General features: G+C 40.9%; 1 protein-coding gene across 3 annotated transcripts in view; it reads right to left on the bottom strand.

Annotated features, from left to right (window-relative positions):
- Positions 1 to 6,913: 6,913 nt before the first annotated feature.
- NTNG1 (netrin G1) overlaps positions 6,914 to 11,703 on the bottom strand; it is a 154,044-nt gene continuing 149,254 nt past the window's right edge. For all 3 annotated transcript variants that reach the window (XM_062581244.1, XM_062581245.1, XM_062581243.1), the window contains one exon: positions 6,914 to 7,330. In XM_062581244.1, coding sequence (XP_062437228.1) covers positions 7,104 to 7,330 — 227 coding nt within the window. In that variant the 3' untranslated portion in view covers positions 6,914 to 7,103. The remainder of the gene's footprint in view (positions 7,331 to 11,703) is intronic.

The raw sequence follows: 11,703 nt of genomic DNA, 5'->3' as shown, positions 1-11,703 counted from the left end.
CCATGTATCAAAACCTAATTGTGTCAGTATCTAGGCATTTATGGAAGAAATTAAATGCTAAGCTATAGGCATTTCAAGCTATAAAAGATATTGTATATTAATTTATAAAGTCATAATAGAATTATTATATGAGCCTTAATAAATCCAATAAAGAAATTTCAGGCAAGAAGGGAGAAAAAAAATCCATGTAGCCATCTCTTTCTTTTGGAAGAGGATTTTAGTTGTTTTACTGTTTTTGTGTGTATGCTTGTCTTTTAATTTCTCAGACTGCTAAGATGCTTCCAATTATTTTGACTCACATATAGCATGCCTTCAGAAACAGAGTAGCTGCGGTTTCCTTCTAGCCTTAAACTGAAGTGCAAAACAGGAGACGCCAAAACAGTACAATCAAATGTGTGAGGTACATATCACAACATTGGAACTCCAAGCATAGCAGGCAAAGACAATGTTTTGGGAGGTGTAATGTAAAATAGACTTGGATAAGATAATTTGAAGCAAGTGGGTGGCAAATACATGCAGATGGAAGACTATTTAGCTTTAGATTTGCATAATTTGGCTGGAGTGGGAAACTCCAGGTCTCAGCATTTAATGCGGTGGACTAGGTGTCAGAATTAATCTCTCTCACTGTAATTGACTTTGCAAGTCTCTCAACGTCTTTGAGCTTCAGTCTCCACAAATAAAATGGAAATAGCCTACCTCCCTGCTTTGCTGTAGCACATTGAGGCTAACTGCAGGAAAGTCTGGGAGACACTCAGATGCTAGATGTTGTCAGTAAAAGAGAAATCTGTCAAAAAATTGTTCACCAGTAAGTCTACATAGTTTAGTCATCGTTCCTTACATCCTACTCAATGAGGGAATTGTAAAAGTAGTTGTGACTCTCTACCAGATCTAGAGAGGCAAAGGAGCACTGCCAAGACTAATTTGTAAGTACCAACCCACCTACTTTTTGCCAGTGGGAGATCTCTAGAGCAAAGTAATATATACATTTTATGAGGGCAAAGCAAAAAAGCTCTGACAAGTGAGGTAAGAAAGAAAGCTGTAGGATGGGAATAGAAAGAAGCATAATAAATGTAATTATCTGAGTGCTTTGCATTCTGCTTCTCTCATCCTACCAAGCAAGAGCAATTAGAGGCAAGAGATGTTAACAAGAAGTGTGCTGCACGAATTGGTACAGCCACAGTCTGAGTCTTGGGTTTCCCTCAAATAGTATTACTGTTGGAAAAAAAATGTGGGTTTTTGCTTCTCTCTGATTTATTCTTTCAATTCCAATGTCTCTTTTGCATATACTTCTCTTTGGGATGTCGCACTCCAGATACTGTCTCACCAGGGCTGAGTAGAGAGGCAGGATCACCTCCCTGGACCTGCTGGCCACACTCTTCCTAATGCACCCCAGGAGACCATTGGCCTTCCTGGCCACAAGGGCACATTGCTGCCTCATGGTCAGCTTGTTGTCCACCAGCACTCCCAGGTCCTTCTCTGCAGAGCTGCCCTCCAGAAGGTCAGCCCCCAGCCTGTACTGGTGCCTGGGGTTATTTCTCCCTAGATGCGGGACTCGGCACTTGCCCTTGTTGAACCTCATGAGGTTCCTCTCTGCCCAACTCTCCAGCCTGTCCAGGTCTCTCTGGCAGCACAGCCCTCAGGTGTGTCAGCTACTCCTCCCAGCTTGGTATCATCAGCAAACTTGCTGAGGAGGCATTCCGTCCTCTCATCCAGGTCACTGGTAAATGAGCTGAACAGGACTGGATCCAGTATTGGCCTCTGCGGTACACCGCTTGTGACTGGCCTCCAGCAAGACTTCTACCGATCACAGTCCTCTGAGCCCAGCAGTTTAGCCAGTTTTCAATCCACCTCACCCTCTGCTACCTAGCATGGGCTTCATCAGCTGATGTAGGAGGATGTTATGGGAGGCAGTTCAAAAGCCTTACTAAAGACAAGGGGAACAACATCCGCTGCTCTCCCCTAATCCACCAAGCAAGGCATCTTGTCATAGAAGGCTATCAAGTTGGTTAAGCACCATTTCCCCTTTGTAAATCCATGCTGACTACTCCTGACCACCTTGCTTTAGGCAACTCCATTTACCTCTCTGGGTCACAATTGCCTCATCTCTATTAAAGGATAAATGATTTTCTGTTCAAAGTAGCTGAGAATTTATAGGTTGTAGAGAATAAGAATTGAGTCTATTGCCTCTTCCTTGAGGGTTTTTGAAGTATCTTGGTTGTGATAAATGGAAGTGTTTTGACACTCAGTTGATGAGTATCATAAGAATCTCGTAAGAATGATTTTTGCCCTTGTTTTATTTAGTTACTGCACAAGCAAATATATCTTTTCATTCAGTGTGTTTGCAGATCTAGTCCAGGAGAGCCCCAGCCTTTGAATGAGATCCCTTGCTTCTGCAAGCTATAAACATCAATTAAAGAAAGCAGCTACTGATTTCACTTCCGCAATTATTTGTAGGTGCAAAGTGAACTTGTTCCCTATGAGATATAAAAAGATGGAAATGTTTTCATTTATGTGTTCAGATAAAACTGAAAACGGTTGTTGAGACGTATGAAAGTATCAGCCAGATTGAGGCCTCTTAAAATAAAGGCTTGCAGAACCTGGCAGAGTAGGGGCCTGAATGAGCGTGGAGCAGATGCTCTTTCATTGCTCCACTGCATGGCTTTTGGCCAGTGATCTCTGTGGCACCAGCTTTATCATGGTCTTTCTCTTAAAATATATATTAGCTAGCAATGTGCACAGGATTCAAGTCCTTGAAGCGCTGAGAAGGTATTTTGTTCTTGCAAAGGACTGATTGCAAGACCTGAGTCTGTGTTCTGTGAGACGGTAATTTCTCAACAATACTTCATCGTGTATACATGCATACGGTTGGTTCTACGCACGCAGTGATAGCCACGGAAACAATGAAGGGAAACGTGTTCTGTGCTAGAATTTTGTCTATAGCATATTGTGGCAAAATTGGTGCGCTTTGGTGAACGTGGCGTACTGGTGATGAACCTTTCCGCCAAGCGAATTGTCCGTATGGTACAAAATGCTGCTGTTCTGCATCTCTGTTCTATATACGCAGTGCACATCCTCCTCTGTGTGATGGTGGGAAAGGTATGCAGTTGGCTAATATTTCTGATTTATAATGCCAGTTCCGGGTTTTGGTGGATAAATGTTTGAATCCATAAATAATTGCACTTACAACTTTTCCTGGAAATGTATTGATGGATCATGCCTTAATATTTAGGTCTGTAAATTTGCAAGGACAAATATGAAGGCTGGGCTGGAGGATGGTCTCGCATATTTTATGGAAAAAAAACTATGAAAAATATTACTCAAATTTCTTACAGGTGAATGAACTGCATGCATGGATGAATAGTTAATTCTATGGTTTAATAAACTTAGAATCCCAATGAGGCTGTAACAAATCCCCTGGTGTCCTGGAGTTATGAGAAAGATGTGTAAAATATATGCAAGCAGAAGAGCTCTTTCTTAATTTGAGGAGTCCTTTGCACTTTTTTTGTTATATTCACTATGTGAATTAATTCCTCATCTGTGGCTCAGTCATGATAAAGTATTAGATCAATTATTGTATGAGGGCAATATGTGGGGTCATCCTCAGTCTATCTGTGTTTTGGATTGTTTTTGAAACAGTTCTCCAGCCCATTAAATGCATCTGTCTTAACATCCCTCTGAGCAGGATGGCTAGCTTCATGTGGAAATCCCTGACAGTTCCCCTGCCAGGGAGCTGCACCTTTTCATAGCCACAGCATCTTCAGCTGGGACATGTGGTCCTGGATCAGAACCAGTGCTCTAGCTAGAAATGCAGGCATTGCAGCCCGTCTAGAACTGACTGATTTAGCAAAACAGCTGACTTGTGTAATTGCACGAATTTAACTAATTATGAATGCTAAGTTTAACATCGTAGTTCTCTGAACTACTAAGCAAGGTGGAGCCTGGTCGATTCCTGCCTGCTAGACCTTCTGGGAAAGAAATGTTATACAGGAAACGACAATTCAGTAGGAGGCCACTTTTAGACCAAAATGTCAGTCAAGTGATCACACTGCTGCTCGTGTTATTTTTCTAGGATCACACACATGCTTGTTATTTTACAGGCATTCAGAAGGATGTGATGCCTGCTGCAAGAAACCTAGAATATGTTGGAAAGGGTGTACATTTTCAAATGAAAAGTGAAGCAGACGCTGTGACTGCTACCGTGGGAATATCCCGCTACATCTTTGCAGAAGGAGTCTTGTTCTTTACAGCTTCTGAAATGGGGAGCACAGGTTCTGCCTTCATTTCCCACTAGGTTTGGTGAAAACACAGGTGAAGCAATGTAGAGCAAGGTAAAACTTCTCCTCTCTCTGCCTTGGTGCACGCATTCTCTTACAAATATAGTTGGAATACAGCTGTAGAAACTTGTATTGAAAATTTTCAATTAGTGAAAATCTGTGGAATTCAGAGGCATAAATACTGAAGCTGAAGAAAATGATGATAGATAAGAAAACTTTCCACTGAATGTACTCCTAAAATTATAATTTTATTAATGGATGAGGGAAGGTAGAATGCAGGAAATAGTAGCTAAATATGTGGAAAGCCAGATATTCTGCCCTGGTTCAGATGATCATAACTACACGAAATTGGACTGCAGCAGAACTGATTACAATCTGACATTCATTAGACTTCAGCACTGCCAGCAGAATCTCTTATAACCAAACATGCATAACGTGCTTTCTGAGCGCTTTCACAAAGCCTTGAGTTTATAATGACAGTTAACGTGCATCTTTTTTCCAATAATTACACAATCTGAATTTGGTCTATGCTAATAAGCTTTAAGACAATTTAAATTCCACATTTTAATATTAGAAATCCACTTAATTATAGGTAATATCCAGCTTTGCATGTCACCTGTATTAGCATTTATATTCCTTATTGAGCCTGCAATATAATTTTATGTTTATTGTCGCAAACATGCTTCTAACGTACACCTGCAATTTCATGTAGGCCATGGCTGGCAACCAGCCAAGCTCTTAATTTGTCTTATTTAGTCCATGGAAAGAGCACGCTGGTGCAAATAGCAAACCTTCTTCGTGAAGGACCACGGTGAGAGCGTGAGCAAACGTCGGCTGGTTTCCTTCGTCATCCTCATCCTCACATGGGTTTTCCTTTTGGGACTGAAGAGCTGATGTGCCGACCCCCGTCCGGAGGGGGGCACCGGCTCGCCAGGAGTTTCCTCGGCGCAAAGAGGCTGTGGAGCCCGAATTCGGCTCTTCCCCACGTGGAAGAGGCACCCAGGTAGAATTTATTTCTCTCGGAATTTTTCCTTTGCTGATTAATTGTTTGCCATAGCAGGCTATTACGCTGGTAAGATATTTACAGCTGGTATAAAAGAAAACACTAGGAAATGAATCCACACAATCTTGCTACCTTTTGATTTTTTTTTTTTCTTTTCCCTGCAACTTTGAAACACTGCTGTGGTTTTGGCTTGCCTCTGTGCCTGCTATCCTTTTCTGTCACGCTCTGTAATTGGCCTAATAAAAGGCAGAAGCAAGAATTTATTTCACCTCGGGCTATACTTAAAACAAACTTTATTTGCTGGAGCAGCACTTTTTATCTACTTGCAGCTGTATATTTTGACACTCCTTCTAAATATTAAATTTGACTTTATTAAAAGTTAAATTTTTTTTGCGATTGCTGCTGCTTTTGCAGTTCCTTAGGCAGGCTAGTACCCATATAAAACTATTCTAATGAAGCTTCTAGAGAAACAAATTTAAGCATTGGCTATATCTACTTCCGAACTGCCAAAATCTACAAAAATGTCATGATTTCGGGACTAGCCTCTGTAATACCTTGTAAATTAGTCTTGGAATAAATTCTGTGATGACTTGAGAGAAGAGAGATGAGACCTATACAACTTTTCAGGCCTTTTCTGAGCCTCATCATTTGATGAAATTTTTCTCAAACAAATGATAGTCTTTATATTTAGAATTCTTTACCAAAATAACAACGATAATAGTAAAACAAAATTGGGCTAGATCACTCTGATGTGATTTCTGTTGTCAAGTCCATTTTTCTTCCACGTTACCAGGTGATGAAAAATGATCAAAATTTGTTTTGTTTTCTGAAAAGTTTTAAGAAATAGCAATACATATTCCTGGAATTGTTTATGCAGGAATTTTTATTCTTTGAAATATTCCAGTGTTAAAGCAACAAGAAAACATTTAGAATGTCCTTTGGTGGAATCTTATTACACTCGTTATATATGTAAACTGATATTCTTTGATGCCAGCACGTTGCCCATACAGAGAAATCTCTGCACAATTAAATGAAAAGAAAAAGAAAAGGACTAAATAAAAAGTAATATTTTTTCCTCTTATCTGATTAGAATTAAATACATTAACAAATCGTCCGGTAACACAAATAGGCAATAATACAAAAAATCTACATTGTACATTATTTCAAGAAAAATAACTTCATTTGAATACAAAAGGATAAATACACTTTTTGTCCTACAGCCACTCTCGTACAGTAGGTGAACGCGGCCTCGTACCGATGCCGTGCTGCTGGGGTAGACAAGGGCCGACTGGCTTGAGTTTTACTGGGGGGGCTGTTACACAGGTGCATCACTAACATCAGACAAAGAAATCGTTCAACCAACAGGGGTTACAGAGCAACGTTCACTAAAGCACGGGTTGGGCGGATTCGGGGCCGAAGCGGGCCGCTGCGGCGCTCGAGCAGGTTTCCTCAGGCCCGCGGTGCCCGGCGGCCAAGAGCGCCTCGGGCTGCTCGGGGCCGGGCCGGGCCGGGCCGGGCGCCCCGCGGGAGCGGCGCCCGCCTCGCGCCCGCCTTCCCGCCCGGCGGGCTCGCCGAGCCCTCGGGGCCCCCTCCGGCCGGCGTGCCGGGTGGCCGGCGGCGCCGAGCGCGGCCTCGCGGCGCTGCCCCCGGCCCGCCGGTATGGCTTAGTTCGCTCGGGCCTTCCCAGTTCGTAGGCGGTGGTTTCAGCGCTCGCTCCCCGTTCTCCCTTCTCGGTTTTAGCAGCAAGCGCGCGGGGTGTGTCCCGCTGCCCTGCGGCAGGCGGCAGCCGAAGCGGTCTGGATAGGATGCCGGCAGCCACGCGGCGCCTAGAAGATGAGCAGTCCCGTCACTCCGAGGAGGGCCGCGAGCGGCGGCAGGGGGCCCCGCGAAACCGCCCCCGGGCCCGAGCTCTGGCTGCAGCCTCCCGGGTCCCGCTCGCACTTGAGCTTCTCGCACAAAATGCCGGTGTAGGCCGGGGGGCACTGGCAGCGCACGTTGTTGATGCACGTTCCTCCGTTCTGGCAGTGCAGCAGCTCGTTGTCGCACACGTTCGCTGCAAGACAGCGGGGAGGGAGGGGGACAAAAGCAGAATCGGCGTAAGTTCGTTTGTAGGAGAAACTCCCACGCTAAAAACAGGGCCAAACCCGCTAGTGGCTCATCTCATGCCTCACTCCCCTCCCCGCGACTTGTAAACGGGGAATGCATCCTAATTTATAAACACTTAAAGCTTGCATTTTTTTTTTTTTTTTATTTTATCTGCTTTTTTTTCCCACTGTAGTCATGGCAAATGTTATCATTTCAGACCACTGAGTTTAAAGTTACTTAATACCTGCCATGTGTCCCATCCGTGTTTTTATAGTTATCACTGAATGGGAACTCGAGGTGAGTGTTGTCATTTGGAAGGGGCAAGGTGTCTAGAGCACAGAGCTTTCGGAAAACGTGAGCGGTGGTTAAAAATGCAACGTGGCTTTGCTGAAGTAAAAAGATCTGTAAGAGAAGACAGTGCTTCGTACTGACAGAGTTGCATGTATTAATGATCTGAAAAAAAATGCGCAAAAAGATAAGGCAACCACAGATGGGAAAGCCAGTCTGCTATTTGATGGGGATTATATGGTATGTACGTATGGAAATAAAAGATAACGTTATTTCTGTTACAGATCAAATATTTCTTAATTTGATTTGCTGCTTTGGTACAAGGATAGCTGGCATCTTAAAACTATCTTAGCTAGACGTTGTACCTTGATGTAATAACTTCTGAAGCCTAATCTGACAAAAGAGTTGGAGGAAAATATCACAAAATTTTAGAGCTCATGTTATATTTTTATACTTGAAAATTCTGTTTTTTCATTTTCTAATATCAGTTGGCGTATTTCCTTGGATAACTCTACAGACAGCTGTAACATACTGTGTAAGTGCGTCAGTCCGGTTTAGTCCCCATGACCTCACGTGGGAGAAACTGCGCTAGATTACAGTGCTGCTTTCCCCAGGCGCGGTAATTTCAGTAACCATCTAAGGGCTGATCCTGCACCTTTGCAGGAATGTAACAGCAGTTTTCCCTCAGGGAATTGGGGGGAAGATGATTGGGTTTGGAGACATACTTGAAAATACCCAAAATGATTGATAATAGCGAAAAGTGTTGCTAATTTTACTGTAAGGTTGTTATTTAATTCTACAACAAAACATACAGTCTTATAAATGTTTCTTTATTTTTAAAAGTAATATGAATATGATGAAAACTAAAATTCAAACGGTCCAAACTCTTAAGTGATGCAATTCCACATAAATCTGTGAAATTTTGTGTACTGGCAATCTTACCTATCCTGACTTGCATTCAGAAAAACAGTTTTCTCACTCTAGAAGGACTCTGACAACTGCTTTCTAGTCTTGTACATCCAAATGGGCCAAACGATGATGCAGTGAGAAATGGCATAAAAGGAAATGTCTTTTTCCCCCCAGGGATTCCTTTAGTAATCAAAAGATTACCTTAAAAACTAGGTATTTAACACTGAAGTCTCCAGCTTCTGAAGAGTAATGTCAAAACTTGAATATTGAAGTACAACAAAGGCATATATATTATTGATGATGATGATGGCTGCATACGTTTGAAGGGAAATGCACAAATGCATTACACAAATGCAGGGTAAGGTACAAAAAATGAACTTTAAAAAATAATTAAAATTAATATTTGAGTTTTATATCTTATAACTGAGACTATACATCTTTAAAGCTGACCTTGCCTTCAAACTGTACATACTTAGCCATATCAATATGCAAAATCAAAACACTTTATCTGATGGTACAGCTACTGAGTTTGCTTGTTCTAGATTACTTATTGCCATGGATGCTTCCTACAGTTCAGGCAATGGAAATGCTGAAATATCTGTTCCATCAATATTGACCACTTTTTCCCTTGAATAATTGAGTGGAAATCAATAGTTAATTAAATACCACTTTTTAACAGCAGAAGAGATATTTCACTTCATGTTTGGCCTTGAATATAAATGAGATACTATACAAATTTTTTCAAGTATTCAGTAAAACAATTTTGTTTTCCAATACCTTTCCTATTTTTATACTTATTTTGACAACTCTACACTGATATTTTAAAAGGTCATCACCCCAAATTCTAATGTTGTAGTTACAGATTTCTGGGTATGGGTGACTGAAGTAGCATTTTGCTGCATACTGGAAGTTAACTCTACCTGACACACAGATGCAGCCTATCAAATGCCTCAATAATCGCTATTGACTACAAGATTCTTGGTACAATGTTACAAATGCTGATTTTTCAACTCAGACCATTTATTTCTCATGAGAAATATTTCTATGAAGTACTCAAAGGGATGGATAAAAAGCTCTTCCTTCTGTATTGTGTACTCTTAAAAGTTTGCCCACAGAAACACATGGAAGTAAATACAGGTAGTCTAATGTTCTTAGCAAAATACTTGCACTTGGAAATTCTTGAATTATTAACCTCCTACTGTCACAGCTTCCTTCTTAGTTTCATCCCTTCCCTCTTTCTCTTGCACACATGCACACACACACACACACATGCAGATATATGTTGTAGATGGTGAGTGTGAGCTATCATCTTTTCTTTGAATGAAAATATTGGGAGCATAGCTAGGAATGAAGGCCAGCTTGGCTAAAGCAAAAGGAAAATACTGGCCATGCTCCTGCCCTATGTGTTACTGGCAGCACTCTGATAACCAGGTACAAATCAGAAAATATCTATGCCTTGATTATGAGTGTTCAGCATTTGGTGTGCAAAATTGTGCTTGGGCAATTCATTTATTTTATTTTATTTTTTTAAAAAAGCTAAACTTTCATAATCTCAAAGGCATCAGCTAGCAAGTCCTGATCAAAAAATGAAATGCTGAGAACTGAAGTGATCATGCATGACTGTTAAGCCTGGCAAGGCTGAACTAGCTGCAGATTTACTGGCAGATCTTTACGAGTTAGAAGATAGGACATCAAGTCAAAAATTTAAGATTTTCTCTGGAGAATTTTGGAGGCTTTTTTTGAGGGTATTTCTGAGTATAGTCTCCAGATTTTCTGTCCTACTGTGGGAAATGAAATATTTAAAGTAAAATAAAAAAAAGTTTAATGTTATTTTCATAATTCATCAATTTATGATCTAAGCTATAGTCTTCTGATTATGGCATCCGTTAAATACTGCACAAAGAGGTAGGAAAAAGCTACATGAAAAAATAGGAAGATATTTGAAGCTTTGCCAGCTTTGAGGAAAAATACCCCAAACCAACAAACCACCGCACCACCGCAATTGGTAAGAGATGATTAATTTTTTCAATTAAAATTTAGACACCTTCTCAAAGTAGTCATTAATAAAATATTGAAGTCTTTTTTTTAGGATAAGACCTCCATAAATACTGAAAGATGCCTTGCCACCAGTCACAAAATATTCACGAGAAACCATTTATTTTGTAATTCAAGTATCATTAAATTTGCAAATGGAATAAAAAGAAAACAAGGGGGAAATCTAGCTTTCAACCAGCTCAAGCAGTTCAAGTGGTAAGTGATACTGTAGTGTTTCCCAGAATTTATATTGGCTACTTAACGAAAAGTATTGAGGATAGTGTAGATGTTTGACAAATGTGTACTTTCTTCTTAAATGTTCACATCTGAATAATGCACTGATATTTCTGAGTCTATCTGAAATTTAACTTTAATACCTTTGCAGTTTCTTAAAAAAAAAGAAAAAAAATCAGGACTGAACTTCACTCTGAAGCACCAATATAGGCGCAGTGACACAAACTTGAGTCTCGCAGGCTGCTGGTTCATGTTGTGCTGTTGAGTCGCGTCCTGGCTGAGTGTCTGGGCAGCTCAAAGCATGGGCTTGAGGGGCTTTGGCCTTTCAGCTGCTCAGACAGAAAAAATACACTGTTGGACTTAAGCCCAATTTCTCTCAGAATCCTATCCCACCTGAAGGCTACCTAGAAGGGCAGAAAATGTTTTTTGTATTTTTTTAGGGGACTACCCTCGTTTTTGTCCAGGTTAGCCGAAGTAGCTGACTCATCTGGGTCAGCCCCATGAATATGTGAAAAGATGAAAGACTGATTTAAAAACTAGGAAGGTTGAGATATGTCCTTTTTGACTTGGGTAGGTGGTGCTACCTTTCTGCATCTAAATCTAGGCTGATTTTAAAGTTTTCCGTACTTGTAGCAAGAGAATAAATCATAAAGTAAGGTCACAGAAAGAAGAGTTTTCTGGAGGTTCAGTCTTTCTTTTGTTCTTTCTTGAATGTTAAGTCTTTCATTTCCAGAAATGTTTTGTATAATCTCTATTGCTATTTTTCTTCAGTGTGATATCACTCGCTACACAGCCTTTCCCCCTCTCTCTTTATAAGACCACCTCTTGATTTTTTTTTTCCTCTCTTTTTGTCTCCTGATCCACCAAACTGAGCGT

The sequence above is a fragment of the Rhea pennata genome, chromosome 8 (genome assembly GCF_028389875.1).
Source record: "Rhea pennata isolate bPtePen1 chromosome 8, bPtePen1.pri, whole genome shotgun sequence".
NCBI classification, from domain to species: Eukaryota; Metazoa; Chordata; class Aves; order Rheiformes; family Rheidae; genus Rhea; species Rhea pennata.
This window is presented reverse-complemented; position numbering and strand designations above follow the sequence as displayed.